This window comes from Vulpes vulpes, chromosome 1 (assembly GCF_048418805.1).
Source record: "Vulpes vulpes isolate BD-2025 chromosome 1, VulVul3, whole genome shotgun sequence".
NCBI classification, from domain to species: Eukaryota; Metazoa; Chordata; class Mammalia; order Carnivora; family Canidae; genus Vulpes; species Vulpes vulpes.
The window spans coordinates 188,472,717-188,497,516 of NC_132780.1; the positions used below are offsets into that span (position 1 = coordinate 188,472,717).

General features: G+C 32.2%; 1 protein-coding gene across 6 annotated transcripts in view; it reads left to right on the forward strand.

Annotated features, from left to right (window-relative positions):
* The window catches only part of GRIK2 (glutamate ionotropic receptor kainate type subunit 2), a 641,615-nt gene that overhangs the window by 502,909 nt on the left and 113,906 nt on the right, over nucleotides 1–24,800 (forward strand). For all 6 annotated transcript variants that reach the window (XR_011997276.1, XM_072738083.1, XM_072738081.1 and 3 more), the window contains 2 exons: nucleotides 15,676–15,794; nucleotides 19,813–20,030. Coding sequence is in view for 5 of the 6 variants with exons in the window: in XM_072738083.1 (XP_072594184.1) it covers nucleotides 15,676–15,794; nucleotides 19,813–20,030 (337 nt within the window). In the remaining variant the exon portion in view is untranslated. The remainder of the gene's footprint in view (nucleotides 1–15,675; nucleotides 15,795–19,812; nucleotides 20,031–24,800) is intronic.

Sequence of the window (24,800 nt, forward strand, 5' to 3'; positions counted from 1 at the left end):
TATACAGGAAAATGGTTAAGAGAGTAAATAGTGAGAGTTCTCATCACAAGGAGAATTTCTCTTCTTTTTTCTTTTATTTTTATTGAATCTATATGAAAGGATAGATGTTAGCTGAACCTATTGTGGCAATCATTTTATAATACATGTAAATCAAACCATCGTGTTGTATGCCTTAGGCTTATACAGTGATATAGGTCAATTATTTCTCAATAAAATGGAAAGAAAAAAGAATCTAAGAAGTAAAAAAGAAAAAAAGAAAAAATGTGATTGTGTAACTAATGTATAAACATGTCATACATGCTAAATAATTTAAAGTTATTATTTTGATTCAAAAGTAGTATTTGCAGGTAAAATATTATAAATAAATGGTAATTTCATGACTATTGACCAATTATAATTCTATGCTGCTTTAAAAGTCCACATAATCAGGGAATTTTTTGGTAAAAATGTATAATTTAGAAAATGTTAATTTTGCCCTTACAGCTATAAACTGTAGTCTAAAATTTTACATTAGAAGGATATAATTGAAAAAAAATAAAAATTCAAAAAATTTTTTAAAAGGATATAGTTGTATTAGAAGGGTATAATACAAATGAAAATAATTTAATAGGTTAAAGTTATAGAGAATTCATGTCTTGATTTAAATTTTAGCAAATGATTTCTAATCTATTATTACTATTTATTAGTATCTATTACTAATCTTTTTGAATCATAAAACTGCAGCTCTTTGAATCTACCTTTTCTATATTGTATGTTAATCTGAATAAGTGTTAGATAACTTTTAAAGCTATTTCACAACTTCCCTATCAATTTATCTGTCATGATTATCAGTCTATTTGGTTGATTGACTAAAATAGAATTACTGGAATCATTTATTTACATTTAAAGCGTAAAATGTCCTTTAAATACTTGCTTTCTTGGTTAAAAATAGTGTTTTATCTTCCTGACCCCAAGTTGCCAGTCTAGTTTATATCGTTTGAGAAATTAAAGCTGCCTTCTTTGTGCATACAATAAACCAAATATCACATACAGGGTAGATGGTCACAAGTATGTGTGGGCTTTATACAAGATGCATCTAATTATATGGTTGTACTTTTTGTAACTTATTTCTAACAACAAACATTGCTTTGCTAAAGTTGCAAAAATAAGAAAAACGTAGTAGAACTAAAATAAGCATTTGAGTATAAAATTTTGCATAGTTATTTTCTGATAGTATGGCTGAAAGAAGAAGATTTCAGAGAACAATTGGACAATCTTGGTTTCAAATTTAATAAAATGATTAAGGCATGGATTTGACCAAATGAAACATAACTGCAACCTGAAATTGTTCCTTCTGTTTACTACCCACGGCAAATAATAAGAAATCATTAAAATAATTGCATGGTCATACTTTGCATAGATTTAAAAAATAGCAGATACCCATATGTGATCTTTCAAATCAATATTACTTACTGTAATTTCTAAGATGGGACACAAGTTTTTGGGAATAGGTAGGATTAGGCAAAGGGGAGAGCTGCAGGGTAAAATTTTGAATGCTATTACAAAGCTGTTTATTAATGGTGAGGTTCGCATGATGTCATATGTGTAAAAATGTTTAGAAAGATGATCTTCCAAATATATGTCAGATTTATATACACCTGCACCAAACAAAGGATATTATTATATTTTAGAGCTTTTCCAATGTTAATAAAATAAGGAAATAATTATTTTTCTGGTGTTAAAGAAATATGCCAAATGCTATTTTTACTTTCTGTGAATCAAACCACATAAGTCAAATAATTAATGTTTTAAGTTTTCTAAGCCACCAATTGCATACAAATCCATTATTACTTTTATTCTCATTTTATAGTATTCAGATAATCTTCATAATGGCTATGAATCAAAGTTGCTTTGTACTCCTAGTACTAAGTTCTAAACTAACTTTGTTCTAATATAAGGAACTTTTAATTCATATTTGCAAAAAGGAATTTTAATTGCATAAACCCAATCTGTTTTGTAGTGAAAGTAAAAGCTCTAAACGTATTAGTGATTCATGCATCAGAGCACTGAAATAATTTAACCAGGTGCAAAATCCAAGCTAATCTAATGTTCAGTTTGTTTTGGCCTTAAGTGAAAACATAACAACAAAATTTATTCTTCCAACCTTAAATTCATAAGAGTTAGAAACTAAGTAGATAAGGATAGAATATCATGAATTCAAATCAAGTTTAAACAGTCTGTAATTTTGTGAGGTGTTTTTGGCGGTAAATATGTAGCACATAGCATGTATTTATAAATAAGGCACAGAGTTCCAATGATATTACATTTTTGAGCTGTAGTACATTTAAATCATAGGGCTTTCTAGATATATTCCTTTTTTTCATTTTATAAATATTACAGTGACTAGCTAATAAAACATACTATGTTTTTAAATGTTAAATTTTACCATTTATCTTGAAATCGAAACAAATAAGATAGAGGGCTAGAGAATGCTGTTTGGATGATCATACCCAAAGAGCTTCATAGTAAAATACTACACACACATACACACATGTACATGCACACTTGGTCTGGCTAAGAATTCTATAAGTAAATGTGCACATTGTCAGATACAATGTTTGTTTTGCCTTTTAAAGAAGTTACTTTACATATATGTGTAGTGGTCCCTTAGAGAGAGGGACTAATAATCACTGTATTTGTTGTGTTATTGCTTTCTTGTCACTGTAATTTAAATATAAGGGCTGTTTATCTTCTAATAGGGGTATAGTAAATAAAGAAACAAGCCAGAAAGGAGAAGATAAATTGGAGAAATCACAGCCAGTTTGCAGTGGTTGAACATACAGGGAAGATAGAGAGGAAGTAGAAGAAATAATTAATGCCTGCCAGGAAGTTGGACTTACAGCCAAGTGCTTTAGCTACAACTTCCTCACTCCCCAATATGGAAGGCCTGTGGCAACCCAGAACCATCTGCCTTTTCCCATATGGGTCAAATGTGGAGACCTAGTTGATTATTACATTTCATCAATAGATTCTTGATTTGTATTTGTTTGGTTGAAAAACATGTTTCATTATTGTAGTAATAAGTGTCCTTTGTCCTTTGTAAATATATTCACATCTTTTTTTTTTTCAAAATGAAACTTATTTATTATTTATTTATTTATTTATTTATTTATTTATTTATTTATTTATTTATTGTTTCAGGAGTAGAGTTTAGTGATTATCTTTATATCTTTCTATATGGATGTTTGTGTTCCTGTCTCCATCTATCTATACTAAGTAAACAAAAGAAAGTCAACACACTTCAGTCCCAATAAAAAATTTTCAAGCTTTCAAGTTTTCCAGTTCTTTGAAACACAGTAGTAAGGAATAAATGATAAATCTGCACTGAATTTGAGAGCGATAAAGTTTTCTAAGTTCTTACTGTGGGCACATTTATACAACTCTCTTCCTTTTCAATCGAACGTGAATATGTATGTTGAAAGAGGTGAGCTTTAATTGCAGTATTTTGTTAAAGTTTATATAAGGATTTACTTACAAATGTAAATTTTGTCGTGTTTATGCTGTTTAAGTAATTACCCATATAAATGAGATCTTGGACTATCAATGTTAGAAGAAAGCTTTTAGTGATGCCCAGAGGCAGCCTCCTTACTCTATAAATAGGATGACAGAGGAGATACATAGTGATAGATGAGAATACTAACAGTGATGGAAAGCACCTCTTGAGAATTATCTATTTATCTATTTGTTTATCAACGTACACACACATATTCTATGTATATGAAATATATTTTAAATTCAGAGCATTCACAGATTTGTCCATATTTGATAGACAAAGTATTTGAAGATGATAAAATTGAATGCAAAGTGACAAATTAATTTTTAGTTTCTTTCTTAAACTTAAATGATATCTTAAATTTTTGTTTGTAACAGTCTACATACACATATATATTACGTATATGAAATATATTTTAAATTTGGAGTCTTCATGGATTTGTCCATATTGATGGATAAAATATTTGAGGATGACAAAACTGAATGCAAATTGACTAATTTTTAGGTTTTTTTATATTTTGCTGTAGGAAATCAACAGCATACTTTTAAAGTTGCAGAAGATGATGTTAAGTAATGACTTGATTCTTTGAGGTGTTAATGTAGATAAGATTTCGTATTCTTGTTGTAGTGTCTAATAAATATTTCAGTGAATAGTTTAACATAATGTAAAGTAGAAAAACACTAGCTGTATTAAGTGAAGGAAAGACCTATGAATATACATAAAATTTTCTTTAAAAGTTTAAGGAGTTTCAGGGAAAAATGTGTCTATATCTATAAATGTAATAAAAATTATCCAGGTAGATTTAGGTCATCTGCTGCTCATTGAGAATGTTTCCTTTTAGGAACTACTAAATTGAAGATTAATCTAGACACTCCTTAAAATTTATAATCATTGTTTGTAACTCATATTTATTTGTTCAAACATTTTAATGTTTAAATATTGTTAAGTAGTACATATTTTAACATTGACCTTTTCTACCTTATCTGGAATCTAACCCAACGGAAGTCCTTATTCTTCAGAATCTGACATTAAAAGCAGGGCAAACAATGGTCCCATCCAAGCTTCTCACAAAGCTTTCTTTGTTCCATATTTAGAAATCATGACATTCAGGAAGTAGAGAGAACTTGAGAACATTTAATTGAGTACAAGAGAAATGAGTGAGGCAAAGTGACTTGTTTTATTACATAATTAGAGACAGGATGAGAGAGAAAGAGAAAGAAACAGAGGGCACCTTCGACAAAACTACATAATCTACTTTACCATGACAGTAATCAATTATGTTCTCTATTGGGCGTCCAAATAGCACGCACAGCTATCCTAACGCATTATTTCAAAAAGTGCCAAGCAAATATAACAAAAAGGTAATCTTATATTAGGTAATCAGAGAAAGATTAGAATCTTTTTTTCAATCATTTTTAGGGCAGCAAAAAAATAAGCTTTCTAAACAAGTGTTTTAGCTCCCAGTTCTTAGAATTACTAAGTGAAGAAGGGATTCCCAGTCTCACTCCTCCCTGTTGGCACTCGGTATTTACATGCACCTCTTTAAGTCATGCTCAAGGATTATGTTATCAACAATGATCACCAGTGGTGGGAAAGCTGTGCCTGAAAGGGCTGAATAGTGGCTAAGACTTCTTTCTGAGCACATTTAAAAGCGGTGCTTTCATTCATAGCCAAAATCCTGCTAACGGGGGGGCCATTATTGTGCCTAGACTTCAGTTTCATGAAGAGATCTATTGTTTTTTGGTATTTCTGAGCTACCTCATCTAGTTTCATGTTGTTTTTTCTTGTGTCAATAAAAAAATATATCGTGTCCACTTTTGGTGTGCTGTTTCTACTGGGCTGGCCATCTAGCAGCTGCCTGGAGGTCTTGTTCTTTCATTTTAAAAGAAAATGAGTTTTATGAGGTAGTGTTTCAAAATAATTCATATCTTAAGTCCCACCAATCACTCTGTTGAGGGAACTCAAACTTAAGGTGAGAATAGTAGGAATTCTTTTCCTTTTTTAAATGTCTACTCATTTTTTGTATGCATAAGCTTATCATCATTATAGTGTTTTGCTTGTTGTTTAGAGAAAGAGTTAACTGAATAAAATAGAGAAGTGATAGGATTTTAAGTACATATTATTATCTCTAGATTTAAGGCAGTAAGAGTAATTCCATCAAGTAGTTTAAATGTGAAGCAATCCTGCTCAAGAAGTATATCACAAGACACAGGTAAACAGAGTAAACAGAGAATTAAGACAAATACTGTTTGTTCAAAGTTGCTACTAGCCGTAAATATTACCACATTGCATTTACTTGATAACATGGAGATTGAAGACCAGATGAATCTTAACAATTTTTTATAACCTTCAGAATACCTTTATACTACAATTAAGAAATTTCTTTGTACTATTGAGAAACATTTTACATTAATTATTCACTAAAAAAAAAGCAACTCTACACTGTATCTTCTACATCCAGTTATATCACACATTCTAATAACAATGGACAAAGTGCTAAAGGATTTTATTTTTCTCTCTATATAGAGGCAATAGAATGATATTATTTACTGAGCGCTTATTCTATTTCCAGAATTATCCCACTGCTATAGGAGATATAAAATTAAAATAACATTAAAATAACACTTGCTTCCTTTGAAGAGTCTATTATCCCAATAAGTGAATTTGGCTTTAAAAGATGACAGGAATTATATTAAATAGAGAAAAATAGAGCATTTTGGGTGGAGGTGATTAAAATAAACATGGTATGTATATTCCTTCCTGTCAAAGAGCTTATCATAGGTAAATTGGGCTTTAAAATATAAATAAGATATTAACTAATGTACTGTAATAAAGGAATATTTTAGCTATAAAGAACAGCATTAACAAAAGTGTGGAAATGTTAATATAAATGTCATGCATGAGATATTTATTGGTATTTATTTTCATAAATTATAAGATTTGGAGGGGCACAATAGGAAACATGGTAAGATGACTCAGCTTTCTAAACCTTTGAAAACTGGACAGAAAAGGTTGTAGTTTATCGGAAAGAAATGCTGATTTCTTGTAGATATATGATAAAGGAATAAACAGCATTACAGTATGGGAAGATTTGCCTAATAGTTATATGTAGGATGGACAGAAGAGATGGGGTTGGGGGAGTCAAAAGGCAAAGAGACCTGTTGAGTTAGAGGTAAACAAAGCGTAAACTAAAATTCTTTTAAAAGGGGACTGTAAAATGGTAATTTAAAGGCAAATCTAATAATTATTTTGAAGAAAAAATACAATAAACCTTGTGATACTGGCTACAGACATTGAAAGACAGGGAAGACAGGTGACTTCAAGAATTCTCATGTCAGTCATTGGAAAATGCCCAGATTATCTGCAAAATTGGTCACGCTTAAACATGGGGTCAATTTGGTATGAGGTGGCTGACCAATTTGCTTTTGGTCATGCAGAGTTTGAGGTTTGGGTGTACATCCAGGTGGAAATATACGATGGGGCTACTGGTGAGATTCAGGTGAAAAATAGATACATAAATATTCAAGTCAGTTAAATGTCAGCAAGGGACTATACAAAAAAAAGAGCACAGAACTAGTCTTTACAGTCATATGAATAATGATAACAGCATGAAGAATTTATTGATACCACAGCTCTTGCAGTGTTGGCATTACTTTGATTTGGAGTGTGAAGTCATTTTATTTCTCTCGATTTTTTTTTCCAGTGGTCACTCTATTTGGACATATTTTGATACAGTACTAAATAGCTAATATGTTGCATTAGAGTTTATCTACTCTTAGCAAATGGAGTCATGAGTGTATGCTAGATTATTCTTAACCTTTGAACTGTATTTAATTGAACTAAATATATTTATGCTCAATTGTGTTTTTTTAATCTTTATAAGTTGCAAACTCATGTATTATTTCCTAACAATTTTTCCAAATGTTTTGTTCCTTTCATTTCTCTCTTAACCACAGTTTAACTTCATCCACGTTCAAAACCTCACCGCATTACTTTTACATTATGAAGCCTTTTACATTTGCGTATAGAAAACACAATACAACCTTTACTAATATCCTGCTCATTAATGATTTGGAAGGTAACTAAAATTAATATGGCTAGGGAAGTCTTTTTCTTAGAAACCAGTTCTCAAAGTACTTAATATATGCTCAATTAAAAAGATTCCAAGGCGGGCTGGTGTGACTCATATTGATATTTTTAAGGAAAACAAATTTAACTTACTGAACAATTAAAATTATTCTGGGATATATTTTTTTATCGATTACTAGCAACAGAAAGTATGCAATATCAAGCACTATAGGATATCAATCATCCTTATTTCTGAAAAAATTAATTAAATTATAGAAACTTTATTTGAAATGATCACAATACTGTTTCCAGCTAAGGATAGATGTTAGCATTAATTGTGCACTGGAAGTGTTCTGTTTGTTAGTAAGGATTCAGAATATAAAAAGCAACCAAATGAAGAAAAACTAAAAGTTAAATAATACTTGCTAAATATAAATAGATCATGCCCATAACGCAATTGCTGAGAATCAGGTTTTGTATATTTGTGGAACATGCTGCTGAAGACAGTACTGTTTTGTTTGCTATAGAATAAAAGTATTGGAGGAAATGACTGCATTTCTTAGACTTTCAGTAACATCATAAAAGATAATTGGGCAAACTAAGCTTTGGAATGGCAAGGGCAGTTTTATAGAAATTTCTTGTTGTGAATCCCTATGTCTTATACAGGTGTTAGGAAGAGAGCTGAACAGCACTGTGTTTGACATGGTGCATTTCCCAAAGTCATACAGTATTATCTCTGATTATTATCTTTAATAGGCACATAAAAATATTTTAAGATTACTTCTTGACACTTCCTTTTCTGAAATCATAGATAATTAAAAATGAACAGTTTTGAAAAATAAGCAGTCTATCTTAGGAGGGTGTTTTTCTTTTTCCAATATGTTGAGTTAAATTCCTTTAACTTGATTTATTTCATCTCAAAGATACTCTGATGGTTCACAAAAAAATTGCTGAGGCTCTTGCTTTTTAGCCTTTTCTCATGGATTAAAGAGATAACTTTTCCTGACAATGTAAGAGAAGCAATATTATATTCCATGTGCAAAATAGTTAGAATTGAGGTGGCAATGGCAAAATATAGAGCAAAGATAATTGTCTAAAAACAGTTCAGACTTCAGATAAATGAATATCCTTTTAGGATTTTATATCTATGCATATATATATATTTGACATTTAAATATTTATATTATTAGGCTTGGTATGGTGGTAAATAGAAAAATAACATTGATGTTGCAATATTTCTGAATAGAAATCAGATGGCAGTTAATACATTTTTAACCAAAATATAACCTTTTGTTGGACATTTGTGAATATTTTTTGTGCTCCAGTGACATCAAATCATTACCAAATCTTAATTTTTGAAGCTTTCAGTTGCAAAATTAACTCTATTGAGCACAGGGTATACATGTGCTGAAAACAAAAGTGATAAAACAGAGAGTCTTTTTTATTCTGCATGACAATAAAGCATTTTTTATTGACCAGAGCACAGGCAAACTAAAAATAATATTCTTCTATCACTAGGAACTGAATAAGATCATAGAAATTTCTTTTCTTTTCTTTTTTATGGGAGATAATGAAGACTGAATGCTGACTGGAATGGATAGCAGGGACTTGCTTGCAGGATATCTTCATTGCACACCTGGCTCCAGCCTTCTATTCATTTGGGCAGATCCCTGAGTTGTCTGAATGTCACCAATCCTCAATTTTTAATAGTAACAATATTGCTCTTATCTTGGGTTGTTTGTTGCAGCTTGAAATAAGACCATCTATAGCTGAACTTGTTTTTATAATTGGCAAGTATGACACAGAGGAATTTTTCCTTTCATGAGGAAATTTTGTAATTATTAATTGTATGCCTCATTTTCAATATGCATTATTTAAGCTTGCCTTATCTGGAGTACCTCAACTGGTACTTTTAATGACTAACTTCCTTTAGTAGAAGGCAACCTTGCTTTTTAAAAGCTTGAAAAATTCCCACTTTATGTCTACTCCCACAAGTGGTGTCATCAAAATGACATAATTTTAGCAGAACATGCATACCTTATCCTTTTCTCCTTCTGGATTTTAATCTACTTTTCTATGTAAGTATGATAGCTCTTACATCTAGATCTCTTCAGGGAATTCCTGAATTAAACCAATAGTATCTTCATCTTCTAGAAGTAGAGTTGCCCTTGTGACCCTCAGTCCACTTAGATCCAATTTCTAGAAATACTCTTGCATTTCAAGCTATCTGCTTTCATGCTGGAGTCAGTTATAACACCCACTTCTATGTTCTGCCACTCAAGTAAATGGTCAACATACTAGTGGCTCCATACCCACCTGCATTATCAACTAACCTGGCCTGATCACCTATGCTGAGAAGATCTACCTCTCACTTAAGTAATAGTGAATAGTTCAGCATGGCTGAAATGGAGAGACAAAAAAAAAAAAAATTCCAGAATTAGATAGCAATCTGTCACCAAGCACAAAACATACATGTGGCTGGAGCTTAAGTCTTCTTGTCCTCAAAAATGTAGTCATTTTATTATGCCATTTTTAGGCAACTGAAGTAATACAAATATATTAATAATGACAATAATAATTCCATCTCTCAAGAACCTCATAAAACTTTGAGAATATAAAATTGGTACATAAAATATAAATATTAGAGCCCAAGGCAGTAGACAATATATAGAGATTTGAAACGAGCAAGCTTTGGGGAAAAAAGTAAACACTATGGAATTTTAGAAGGGTGTAGGATAATAACTAGCTGGGTGAAATAATGAAGAGAAGATGACTTCTCACTTAGGAACAGCATAAACAAAGACAGTCTACATAACATTCTGAATAAGGTTAAAAAATATTGTCATATCATATAGAATCTGGAAATTCAGAAGCATAGAATGTTAAACCAATTCAATTGCTGATAGAAATTGAGTGGTTCTAGGGAAGAAGAGTTTCATGGTACAAAACTAAATATGAAGATAGTTTGCAAGACAAAATGGAAAAAATGGAAAAAAAAGGGAAGCAAGTATGAACTGATTTTGAAAACCCACGATTCAGAACTGAGATGAAAATACACTGGAAGTTGATGGGATACAGCAAAGAGCCATTGAAAAACAAAAGTTGATATGGCTTATGCATATCATATTTGTTTGTATTTAAGGAAGGATATTAAAAGAAGATGAAACTTTAAAACTCAAGAACTCAGAGAAGTCCCATGTTATTTTAGAAATGGAGGCATTGGGAAGGAGAGCTAATAAGGGAGAAATTGTTGGGTTCAGTATTCAAGTCTTTGAAGTATGAGGTAATGGTGAGCTGCCTAAGTAGGAATATAAAACAAAGATGAACGGAAAGACTTTGAGTAAGAATTGATGACTATAAATTGAGAAGGTTTTGAAATTATCAGCACAGAAGCCAAGCAATGAATATGCTAGGTCATCAAAAAGGGAGGAAAGATCTGAAAGCCAAGACTTAGCCAAAAGGGATCTCCTATTAGTGGGGCATAGGGTAGAGAAGTAGGAATTCATGTTACAGAAGTTAAAAGAATGGTACCATAGGACTGGTGTTCAATAATAATTTTATTAGAACCCTCAAAATTGTTAAAATAATGTATTTTAAAAATGCAATAGGCTCAAAAACAAGATTTTTACAGAGATGGAAGTTTAGGGTTAAGGAGGAATTAAGTGTGTAGACATAGGATTATCATTTTATATGTATGGCCAGAAACTAAAAAAGAGAGGAAAAGTAGGAGGAGCATCAGAGTAATTCAAAATGCTTTATAATGACAACTAGGTTTAAAATCTTGTGCTAGAGATTGTATGATACACAAGGTAAATCAGAAACTGTATTTGGATGTATTCATTTACAATCTAATAGAAGAAGGTCTTCTTTTATATAGAAGTAAAGTCTATTGTCAAATATACATTCATTAATTTATAGTGAAGAAGCCAAGCTATGATTAGTATGACTTGAAGCTCTTAGTTCTATAGACATGAAGAAAAGAAAGAGTAACCTAAGTCACTCAAATACTGGTTAAGCTTCTTTAACAAAGCCAAGAAAACAGTGCTTTGAATCAGAAAACATGTCCCTCTCTTACTTCACAGTCCAGAAGAGTACGGTCCAAGGTTGGTGGAACAGCCTTGTCATTTTCAACATAGGGTTTCTAATATATATCTAGTCACCACCATCTCCTAAAAGATGGAGAGGGAAAAGAAAGCCCAGGGAAAATTTTTCTTATGGAGAATTTTGAGAAATTGTATACCTTACTTCTGCTCAAATTCCAGTGGCTCAAAAGTAGTCACATTCAAGGGAAAATAAGATGTATAGTTTTATTAGCTGGACAGCAGTATTCCTAGGGAAAAAAAAGCAGGACAGTGAACTCTAGGGATGGATCATCACCAGTCTCTACCTTAGGTAGCCTTTATGAAAGAAATCAAGAAAACTACAACTAGGTGGTAGTACTGTGTTGGAATTGAAGGGTGGGCATAGGGTTTAAATATCTATGGATTGGAGAGTAGGGAATTATAGGTTGAAGGATGAATATGAGCAAAGAAATGGTTAAAAATCAATACAATACTTTAAAAACTTATTTGTAAAGTGGACAGTAGCCCAAGGGTTAGGAGAAAAAATAATGGAACAAATCATGGAGTGGTATTTTGGAGGATGATGTAGAGGACCTTGAATTCCATGCTTAAAAGTCCAGAAATTTTGTTTATAGACTGGGCATGATTGAAGATTTCTTTTTAATAGAGATGTGGTATTCTAGGAATTATTTTACATGAGAATTAACTGCTATAGGATATGAGGCTCTGAATTAGCCTTAATGTCCATGGAAATTAACAGGGAAAAAGGGAAGCAAGAAATGAACAAGACATTCTGGAGACAGACTGATATAATTTGACAATTATGTAGAAGTCAGGGTTATAAGGCAAAGGAATGTAAAGAACTGAAGTTGACTCAAAAAGTGTGAAGTGAACTAAAGGCTAGCAACAGGACGACTACAGTTGCTAACTGAGGGATGATGGCAGATGATGCTATTGACAGAGATGGAGGAGACAATAAAAAGGCAGGATTAAGGAAGAGATTGCAAGTTCATATTGGGCATATTAATATTGAAAAGTCTACTGTCAGGCCATTGGGAATTCACTTCAGGTCGAAATAGTGATTAGGGTTAAATATATAGACTCAAGGGGACTGAAATATTTTTTATGAGCAGAAAAAGTATTATGGGGGCCAATAGAACTTTTACAAGTGAATCTGAAGGAGTTGGAAGTGGGGACAGATACTGAAACAAGTTGGAAATAGGATAGAGTTGAGCATGCCAGCTACCCTTAGAGGCAAGAGGTGATTTTGTTTAGAAAATAATAGAGAAAGAAACTAGAATCAGAGCTGTCACTTAAATGTGAAAGAGATAAAGCCAACCACAGACCAAGCTCTGCAAGGCCCATGAGGGAGGGATTGAGTATGAGTGTGTGTGCGCGTGCGCGTGTGTGTGCGTGTGTGCGTGTGTGTGTGTGTGTGTGTCTGTGTTTGGGGGTGAGGGTGTTGTTTTGGAGGAAGAATTTAAGAAGGAAAGGAATGATTTACATTAGGATCCACCATTAGGGTATGCTAATTAATCAAATGGAGACTGAGGGAAAGCTTCCTGAGTGTCACCAGCAGCAGAAAATAGAGAATTCAAGTTAGAGAGCATTTTTCTTGCCTGGACTTGCAACTTCTTGAGACTTTGTCCATCTAAGGAAAAAAGCAGAAGAAGGAAGTGGAGGATGTGAAAAATGCACATAATTCAAATTTAAGTATTAGTTTACCACATATTTTTTCCCTCTCTTTCAAATAAACTCTGTGAGACTCCTTCACTGAAGTAGATATTAGTCCTTTGAAATTGGTACTGATGTTTCCAGATATTTCCTCCTTAACCCCTTTTATTTTCCTTCCTTCTTTTCCTCTTCCCTTCTTTCCCACCTTCCTTCCTTCTTTCCTTGTCAAAATTTAAAAAAAATGTATATGTCAATTTAGGATGGGAGGATAGAATGCTGCATATTTATATTTCCACTTTTCCAATCCCTACCACCGCATCTCTCTTCCGTCCTTTCATGGAATCCCTTGAAGCCCTATATAAAACCCAATGGCTCATGGAGTTCTATGTGAAAACTAATGATGTTCATCAGTCAAATTTTGAGTTCTTACTATGTTTCTATCATTTGCCATGTGAGAAAACTAAATCCAGCTTTTACAGACCAGCTTTGTGTTTATGCTAATACACTTACTTTCAGGAATAGGGAAAGAATGGTTTAATTATTAAATAAACGTAGGAGTATGAGTACATATCTATAGGCAAAATCACGTATCTATAGGCAAAATAATAAATATTATTAAATATTCAACAATATTTAATAATTCTCTTGGGTCAAACTATTGATTAATTGCTGTCTGCCAGCACTATTAACTCATGCAGTCCTTACAACACTTATGTAAGTTAGGTCTTTCTACTGTCTTTTTCAGAGGACACAGTACAGGGAGGTTTTATAATTTGTCAAGGGCATGGAGCTGGGGGAGATGGCTAGATCACATTGTCTCTGACAAGCAATGCATTCTTTCAATTGTTAATTAAAATGAGTAATATTTGAGAGAAGACATTCTTGTGTAAAGATTGCTGGCTAACAGTCTGATACTAAGAAATACTTTTAAAGATGTATTTAATTATTTTCACTAAGGTAAAAATAATAAGGGAATTTAAATAAAAATAAAATGTCTACAACCAAAGCTAGCTCTCTTGTGTCAGACACAACAAATCAGATCAGAACGTTTAATTACTATCCAATCAACCTTTCTGTTCAGTGTGTCAGTTTAACTTAGAGAACCAAACAAAACATTTCTTTGTTTGTCAAGGATAAGCTATTAAAACAGGGGTATTCTAAAATTGCATTAGAACGATGAAAATGGTTTGTTTGATCCTCTGAATTTTAATATGTCAGAAAGATTATTGTGAAGAAAATTGGCCTCTCTGAAGTGACAGATACATTATTCAAATAACTTTGATTGAATGTAAGATTTTTTAATGCTTTCATAAAGGGCATGCACACTAATTTGGTTTATAAAAGAGTGGCTTTAAAATTTGAGATATTAGGGAAAATATTTTGTTAGTTTAGTAATTAGACTAAGTATTCTTAATTATGGTGGTGATGTTTTTGGATAGTATCATTAATTAATAAATATATCTGGATTATAATTAGAATAAATTACTCTATGTGTACGATTTAGGAGTTCCTCAGTTTAAATTATTTGAGAGATGTTACCAATATTTCTAAAGCCGTCTAGAATGAGCCTCAAAAATTAGATTTGATTTTATTTGTCTTAAAACTGTGATTCAAATGAATTATAGACTTGAAATCAAATAATAAGTGGAAACCAATCAACCTCAATATGTATTCCAGCTTCTAACACTGCTTTGATATTATGCATATTTCCATACCCTCTGAAACCTATGATTATGTCAGAAGCATGTATTACAATGCAGTTCACTCTGATTTGGTTTCCTGTTTAGAGTTGAGTTTGTTAATACAGAAAGGTGTAAATCCATAATACTAATTTCTTAGACATATAATTATTCATTGATTATTTTAAACTCTGTCACTTTGGTAGTTTCTACTATATCATAAAAAAATCTTAAGTTGAATTTATATTGTCCCTTCTCTAATAATTTATTCACAGTTTTAAAAATATTTATTTCATAACTAGTTTGTTTTCTTCTTTAATTATTTTTTAAGACTTTTTACTTATTTTTATTCTGTACATGAAAAAAACCCAAGTCTTAAAAAGTAATTTCGGTTTACTGATAAACAGATTTTCCTCTCATGAGTACTTTATAGTAAAGAAATGCAATTTATCACCTTAGTATGGAAATTAGCTGATAAGGACAGGAATCTTTAAACCCTCACAGTTGCTGTTGTGCATGTGAAATTGTACTATAGAAATGCTTATTTATGGTTTCTACTTAAACTTACCTGTCTTTCTGTTTCTTTTGCAGCGAAAATGCTGGATAGAATTTCTTCTCACTGCTATTTAAATATATTCTTTTCTTCTGTCAATTACCACAGGTTTAGTCCCTATGAGTGGTATAATCCACACCCTTGCAATCCTGACTCAGACGTGGTGGAAAACAATTTTACCTTGCTAAATAGTTTCTGGTTTGGAGTTGGAGCTCTCATGCAGCAAGGTATACGATTCAGCCTGCTATTTCTCTTGGGCACCATGTCCCACTCTTTGCTGGGGGTGACAGCTCTCGCTGGCACAAGTCGCTTGCATGGGTGCCTCTGTGCATGTAACCATAATCCAGCTTCTCCATCTACCTAATGCATTTAGGTGTTCTCAAATCCCATCCAAGAGAGATTCTGAGAAAATAACTAGCTTTTGCAAATGCACATACAGTATACTCATCTAATGTTTTTTCTTAACCCACAGTAGGTACATTATTTCATAGATAACCAAGCTAACCTGATCCATTAGCTAGTAGCTGCATTTAAAGTACTACTAAAATTACATCTCCTTGAGACAAGAATACAGTGTAATGCTCCTGTTTCCTGACTCATTTTGATGTAAAAAATTATTTTATATCTATTCTTGATGATTAGATGCATTTGTGTTGCATGACTAATAAATCTACTGCATATAAATTTGCAAAATTAAAATATTTAGGCAGTAGTTTCCTTTACAAGTAAAATATTAGCTGCATCTGATAGCATATAATATAAAATAATGCATGCTCAGAAGTGCATGCAAAATACTTTCATAATTATTTAAAATTTATAATATTAATGTTAAAAGTAAAAGGCTATACTTAGAAAATTATATAATATGTGCAATATGTCTTAAGGGTTTATATATAACTATGAATTCCTTATTTTAGTTTCCGTTCTCCCAAGTTGAATTTATTTTTATTTTTGCTATGTTTTTTTTAATTAGCTTTTTAATATTTACATAAAGTTCAATAAGGTGATGTTTCAGACCCACTACTCAAAATATTTCTTTAGCCAAGATCTAAGACTATAGTATGCATTTAAAAATGTAAGGTTTTTAAGTTTTAAAATTAGCAAATAAAGCAAAAAGGCCCCAATTTGAAGTGACAATGCCTGGATTAAGGAGAAAAACATAGTCCTTCCAATAGTTACCACACCTATTATAAGGCTTTACCTTAATAAGAAGGTACCTTTTAGTGGTGTACTTATTACCCACTTTGAAGAAATTATTTTGGTAATTTCATTACAGATCTAAAGAAGTGAAAATTCATGATTAAATTATAAAAGCCTATTTATAAAAAGGTACTTTGCTCTTGCATGTTTAACATTATGCATACATCTATTACTTCACTACTGTTGTATTTACAAATTATTTCCTAAAGTGAGAATAAACAACTCCAGATCAAAGAAAATTAATTTAACAAATACATGTTGTAAGCAAGGCCTACTAATTTGAAATAATTTTTTTTCTTTTAAAAATATGAGCATCCAGGTCACCTGAGTGGCTCAATCAGTTAAAGCATCCGATTCTTGATTTCCATTTAGGTCCTGATCTCAGGGTGGTGAGATCCAGCCCCATGTACATACTGCTCAGCTAGCAGTCTTATTTTCTCCCTCACCCTTTACCCCTTCCTCCACTCACGCACCTTGTGCGTGCTCTCTCTCTCAAATAAATAAATACATCTTAAAAATATGAGCATCCATGTATAGAGCTTTATAGATATCTAAAACTTGAGGATTCAGAGACCTCTCAGATGAACTAATCTAAGTTTGTGGCATCTATTTCTAAATAAAGTGAATAGTCAGTAGTTATATTTTCCCTTTCCTACATTTTGGGTCCAATGTTTTGGGTTTTTTTTTATTTATTTCCTTAGACTGACTCAACACTTGGAAGACCATACTGTAGTTCTTATTAAATATCAGAAGTAAATAAAAGCCTGTCATAAGAGATAGACATCCCTTACAAGCAGTATTAGGTAACATGGTTCAACCAGGCAAACTGCTAATCACATGATCACTAACCTTAATAGTCTGGAGTAAATGATCCTGATACTAAAGGCCTGAACGTAACAAAGACTTTTAAAAATTATGTTTGCTACCACTTTGACAAAATTCTTTTTTTTCCCCACTTATATCTTCTAAAATATTTGGAGATTTTTAAGATTTGTGTATTAAGATTAACTTGATATCTATAAAATATAGCAATTAGAAATAAGACTATATTTGATATCACTGCAAATGACAAGTATTCCAAGCAATGAAAAATTCAAATATACATTTGCTTTACCACATAACTACTTCACTGCTGGTGGATACATGAAAGAGGAACCCATACTAAACTGGCTGATGCCCAGCTCCCCAGGAATTAGTGGGATATAGTGCTGGACATGACGTTACCTTGAGTACATGACAGTCAGCCCCTAACCAGTCTCTGATTCACAAGCCTAGGAGGTACTCCTTTAAGTCCTTGGGTAAGATATGAACTTGTGGTAATTGGGCCATTTTTGTCGAATGTCTCCACTGTTCTTTCTTTCCCAGTCTTGTTTGACTTTATTGGTGGTGTTGTAAAAAAAAAAAAAAGAAAGAAAAGAAAAAAGAAAAGAAAGAGAAAGAAAGAAAGAAAGAAAGAAAAAGAAAGAAAGAAAGAAAGAAAGAAAGAAAGAAAGAAAGAAAGAAAGAAAGAAAAAGAAAGAAAGGAAGAAGGAAGGAAGGAAGGAAGGAAGGAAGGAAGGAAGGAAGGAAGGAAAAGAAAGAAAGAAAAACTAGAATGGGCAGCCAAAGCTGCTGCTGATCCTCTTGGGAGTATTTTAGTATTTCAGTGTTCGAGTGTGTGTCTGACAGGGCCTAGGAGCAACTACATCAGAAAGGTACTTTTCTGTTCTGTTTTGTTTTTTGTTTTGTTTTTTTCTTCACAGAGTGGTAGGCAGAGTCTGGAGCTGGAGTTGGCTGTCATGTCCAAGTCTGTCTGCTTTATAAAACTTTATTTGAAATTAAAAGAGTAAGATGAACTGCAATGTAAGGTGGGCTGTTTTGATATATTCCAGTTCTGATACCACTTCTCTTCAATATTAACATGAATGATTGGTTGTATTTTTCTTTCTGCCAAAAGATGTGTTATCTTACTGCACCAGTGATTGTATGAAAGATATGGCCATAAAACAAATCAGCAAATGCAGTCCATCTTTGCTTCATTCCATTTTACTCGAACCCTATTCAAAATTAAGTAATTTGTAGACAATGCTTTCTTGACTATAGATTCAAAATGATTAAAAGTGTTTAGCAATATATTACATATATCTATAAATTTAGTATACTTTTCTTATTAAAAAATCAATCTCAACATTAAGATTGTAAATAGTATGTATAATGTAAACAATGTGGTAAAATTGTAAGTCTTGATTTTAAAATTGTTAGGATCTTATTTTATAATCTAAATTAATTAAAATTCACAATAATCAAAAGTAAAACAGAATCCTCAGATCCCATTGTCTTATTAATACCATGAGCAGGCAACTCCAGCCATGTTTGTATTATATTTATGAAATACTTATATATATATGTATGTAAAAATAAATTTGTGGCTACTTAACTCTATATTCTTATCCTGATTCTCTCGTGGAGACTAACTATAGTGATGGGAGACATTTGTTTATACAAAAGGAAATAATATACTACCTTATTTTAAAATAAACCTGAACTAAAACCCCATATCTCAAGAAATGTATAATTGAAATGTATTTTTATAAAACATCACTTTTTAAAATGGCAAGATAGACAAAATTTATGAGCTTTCATGCACATGAAAAATGAAACTTTACATAAACCTTGTTAAGAAATGAATTTGAACATATTTTAAATCATTTCTTCTAAAACTGAAGTAACTAACAAGAATATGAGAAACTGTACAAGTAGTTTATAGAGAGATTTTTCTCTCTTCCAATGTTATTTTTATAAAGGTTATAACTAATTAATTTGTACTGTCTCAGGTAGAACTCGAGTCTCCTGTCACTATACTTAGAGTGTCCTAAGAGACTTTTATTATCTGAAATAAGTCTCTGCTCTCCCAATGGTTGTTGCTTGCTTACTAAAGCAAAATGTGAACCTGTGATTTAAGCTTTTATTACACAGTGATTCCCTTCTGCCACTGTGACCAAAAGTACCTGACTGCTGATCAAATTCTCTGTATTCGTTTCACCTTTTCCCCCCAATCTCTGTTAGGTTCTGAGCTCATGCCCAAAGCGCTCTCCACCAGGATAGTGGGAGGCATTTGGTGGTTTTTCACACTTATCATCATTTCTTCGTATACTGCTAACTTAGCCGCCTTTCTGACAGTGGAACGCATGGAATCCCCTATTGATTCTGCTGATGATTTAGCTAAACAAACCAAGATAGAGTACGGTGCTGTGGAGGACGGTGCAACCATGACGTTTTTCAAGGTAAGTCCTTCTCATTTCTACAATTTCACATATTAAAATGATAGAGTGCAAACAAACCTTTCTCTCTAAATGAATATAAGTGTATAGCCACACTGTTACTTGTGCAGAATAATCAATCGGGTACTTCAGGGAGTGGAGAGATCTATAACTAAATTCAAGGTAAACCATTTTAATACTTGCAAGTGGCAAGAAGTCTCTGCTTTACAAGGATTCCCTTTTTGTTCTAAGGAAAATCTGCCCACAGGTAACATTTTGTCTGAACAAGGTTTTATCTTTGTAAATATATATATAAATATAAAAATATATAGCATATATTAGTATATGATTAATATGAGTATGTTAATATAGTGTATTAGTTCTATATTAATATATTTACTAATATATATATTAAATACTAGTAGATTCAGACTCCACAAGGCTTAGCCCTTCCAGAAGAATAGAATAATTACATGTAAGAATATTTCTCATACATACATTTCTTTCTGTTAAGGTGAGACAAGTTTCACTTGTCCAGAAGCCTATAGAAAAAGAAGGGAAGCAACTGATAGAAAAAAACAGGAACAATTCTTGTTATCCATATATTCATCCGTCTAATATTTTGTAAGGCAGAGTCTGAAAATGGGCTATGCTACTGAACTTAAAATGGTTTCCAGAGGGACAGCCCTGTGGCACTTAAATGGAAATGAAAGTGTGTTGGTACTGACTTCCAGGCATGTAGTGTGCCTTCCCCTCCTCTTTTTTATTCCTTTCTTCTTACTCCAGCTCTTCTCACTGTGCCAAAGTAGTTCAAATGGGGACATTTCACTTTCTGGAGTCAGACTTACTTCATAAGTCTTTTTTATATTTTTTACCAAGTCTTTTAAATTTCTTTGTAGGTCAGGAAAAATTTTAAGTGTTGGCATTTTCCTTTACCGTTGATACAAATGTAATTGGCAGTTTAAGAATGCCGAAGTGAGATTTTTTTAATAAGTGACTCAAGCTATAAAATAAATTTTTTCATCAAACATTCATCCAGTACCTGTTGAGTACCAGAAATTGCACTACACGTTGGTATTCTAGAGCAAATAACATCTATTTCTCACTTTAAAGGAGATTCTAGTTTAGTTGGAGACACAGAGGACTAAATCAACAATCATGGAACTGGGTTTTAAGCAATTTAAAATACCTCTGCCAAATAAATATGTAGTTTTCATTGTAAAAGTTCTTACAGAACTAAATCAGCTCTTATTTTAGAGTTCTGGAGGACATTAAACATCCAAAGAGTAAGATAGATTGAATGTTTAATCAAATCTATGTATAGGAATCTATGTAATTCCTATAATTTAATTATTTTCAAAGTGAATTTCTCCTGTGGCTAGATGAAAGCTTGAATGTATATTTTACATTTAATTGGAAAATCATTATTATTTAATCAAATTTATTGATGACCGAATATGAGCAAAGTATTATAAACAGGATAGGGCTATTTGACTATATTAATTACAATTGATCAATTTTCCCCAATTGAATATTCAGAATTAATAGAAATAGCTTTTCTTATACAGTTTCTTTTTTCAAAAGGAAATCAGCTGTTGAAAATACTAAATGCACATTGTTAGTGTCATTAACACTGTAGGGAGTGAATATGCATTATTATGCATTTAAATTACTAGAGTATCCAAGAGAGTTTTGAAGAAGAGTTTGTAAAATAATACAAAGTGCCTAAAGCAAGTGATTTGATACCAGAATTATTTCTGTTTCAAAAATACATCAGTTTTCATTTCATTTTTATTTTCCAGAAGAAATATTTTAAGTTTCAAAGCTCTTTTATACTATGATCAAGGTTTATCTCTGAAAAATCATTTTGAAAAAAAAAATTATTTTTTCTTATCTTTAGGCTTATTTTCTCCCTTTTTTGTCTTTTCAGTCTTTTTGATTTTCTCTTCTTTCTTTTTAAAATTTAATTATTTTTTAAAATTTTTTTCGCTCAATTACTCTGCAGTGTTAGTGTCATTTTCCCCCATTTTCACTCTTCATTGCCACTGACTTTTCTTTTTTGTCTTTCATCTCTTGTTTTCACTCTTACATGCAGGCTTACTACTAGCACTAAGAGAAAATTGGCATAGAACAATTTTCTGTTTCCAACAGTACAGACTTCCTTTCTGTAGAATTAGGGCCTTCTGGAATCTATATTAGTCGCAATAAAAACCACACAGTGATTATCATTAAACTGACCATTACCTTAGGTCAGTAACTTGATCACATACTGAATTCTTACTGTTGAAATTAGGAAAGAATTAGAATTTAAAAGAATCATTAAATCTTAATTTTTCTTTAGTTATTTTAGTGTACCACTAAATGATACTAATTTCAACCTCATATTTTAGCTTGTTAAACTATACACTTACACCAGTCGGGCATTCTAATTTTTTTAAAATAAAAAAAAAAAATATTCCCTAGCAATCTGGAATTGAAGTAATTGCATGCTCATTTTGAATCTCTGCAATGAACCAGGGAGTAGTGTGTGTATCCTATTTACATTTGATACCATTCTTTTATTTCTTAATTAACAGCAATGCATACAAACACTCTAGGAAGCACCCTTAAGGCACTGATTTCTAAAGGAATTTCCATCTTGTTTTTACAAATTTAACAAGACCCTGCTGTTAGTTAATTGTTCTGGAATGCTCGGTTCCAGAAAATTATTTTAAAGAATGGTATAGTTTTGTTACTACAAGCAAGAAGAGCTGGCTCAAGATACCTGGCCTTAAAGGGGTAAGTTCTCATTATTGCAAAAACGGAGAGTTATGCCATTCTGCAACATTAAATATGTATTTTTCCAAAGAACATGCTTGACTTTGTTTATTGAGCTTACTGTGAATATTGTCTTCAAAAAGAGTTCTTTCTTCTTATATCCATTACACTTCACATACATTCTCTCCAAGGATAAGTGTAAAGCCATGACCAGTAAAATAACTCAAAATTGAGTGGATGGTAGTTCTTCAGGGTTATTCCATGTAAACAATAGAAAACTGTATGACATCACCAATATGTTCTTAATCATATGTAAAGGATAAAATAGCTGGGGGCCCAGAGATTTTATTGAGAAATAATAAAGAAGTTGTCAAAACTTCCTTCTCAGAATCTGGAAACTTGGTGTAATACAACTGAAGTCTGATCCGAGGGCTGAACACTACAGAATGTTACTGAGCAACAAGCACATTCTTTTCTCCCTGAAGAATAAAGATTAGAAGAATGAATGCATATAGATGACATGTTCAAAAATAACTCAGCTAGAGCCTGTAGGTGTTATGGTTTCTTTTGAGAATCCTTGGATTTTCAAAGTGAGTCATATTTTACAAAATGATGCTGAATCACCTATATTTCTGTGCAACCCATGACTCAGGTTTTCTGATTTCTACAAATTCTCTCTCTAGGTTTGGTTCACCTGAAACCTCTGGCTTGCTGCATCTATTAATACAGTCTATTCTTCCCAAAAAAAAGTAGTATCAAAGGAGATACATGTTCTCTTTTATGGTTATTTTAAAAAGTTCTTCCAAATATTAAAAGGATATTTAAATAGTATCAAATATCTAATATAATCATGTAATACTTCTAAAACTATAAAGGATACAATTTAGAATAGTTGTTACCAATGGGGGGGGAAAACTATGAAATCAGAGAAACTGGAGCTTAATTCCTGGCTCTACCACCTGATGGCTGTGTTTTGATAGGACACTGTTCCTTATAAACCTCTGACTCCTCATCTCTGAACTGGAATGACTAACAAGACCATTCTCACAGTATTTTTTGAATATCCAATGAAAGCTCTACATGATATGCTAACCATTTAGCAAAGCTTGACAGATGTTATATATTAGCATTACTAGAAAACGTGACTAATTAAAAATACTCAGAATTTAGGATGATTTTAAACATAGTCAAGTAAATTATGTGACCCACAGCAGGATAAATCATTTCAAAATACATTTAAAAAGAAATCACATCATGTTTATCTAATTGAAATTGCTTCAGTCTTCTTACTGTTGTTGTCATGAAGAAGATGTAATTTGATAAGTGAAATAGAAAGAAACTATGAAAGCTTTTTCCTAGACTGTGTATTTTGGAATGGTATATTGAGGTTCATTTAGCAATTCTTTGGGGGAATTTATTGAAAATTATTGGTAAAGGAAGATGTAAAATATTTTTTTAATTTTTTATTCATTTATGATAGTCACAGAGAGAGAGAGAGAGTCATCAGAGAGAGAGAGGCAGAGACACAGGCAGAGGGAGAAGCAGGCTCCTTGCACCAGGAGCCTGATGTGGGACTTGATCCCGGGTCTCCAGGATCGCGCCCTGGGTCAAAGGCAGGCGCTAAACCGCTGCGCCACCCAGGGAGCCCCAGATATAAAATATTTAATATAAAATGTGTTTATCCTTAATTTTAACTATTTTTTTAAACCAATGATCAAGATGTCCTACTTTAGCCAGTATCACCACGCATCTTATGTTCTCAGTTATATGATATGGATGCTCATTTGTAAGATACCAAGTTTTTATTCAAGAAGTATTTACTAATCATTCATCTCTTACATGGTAAGAATTGTGTTAAATCTTAGACATGTATCCTGCATCTCCATGCATTTCCCTACACCTGTCTGTTCGATCTCCTACATATCCATTTCCTTCATTGCTATCCTGGTTCAGGACTGGTGTCATCTCTGACCAGGGCTTTGTAAAACCATTTAACTTTTCTTTTTCTCAATTTGTTCCTATTGTTGTCTGTGCAGT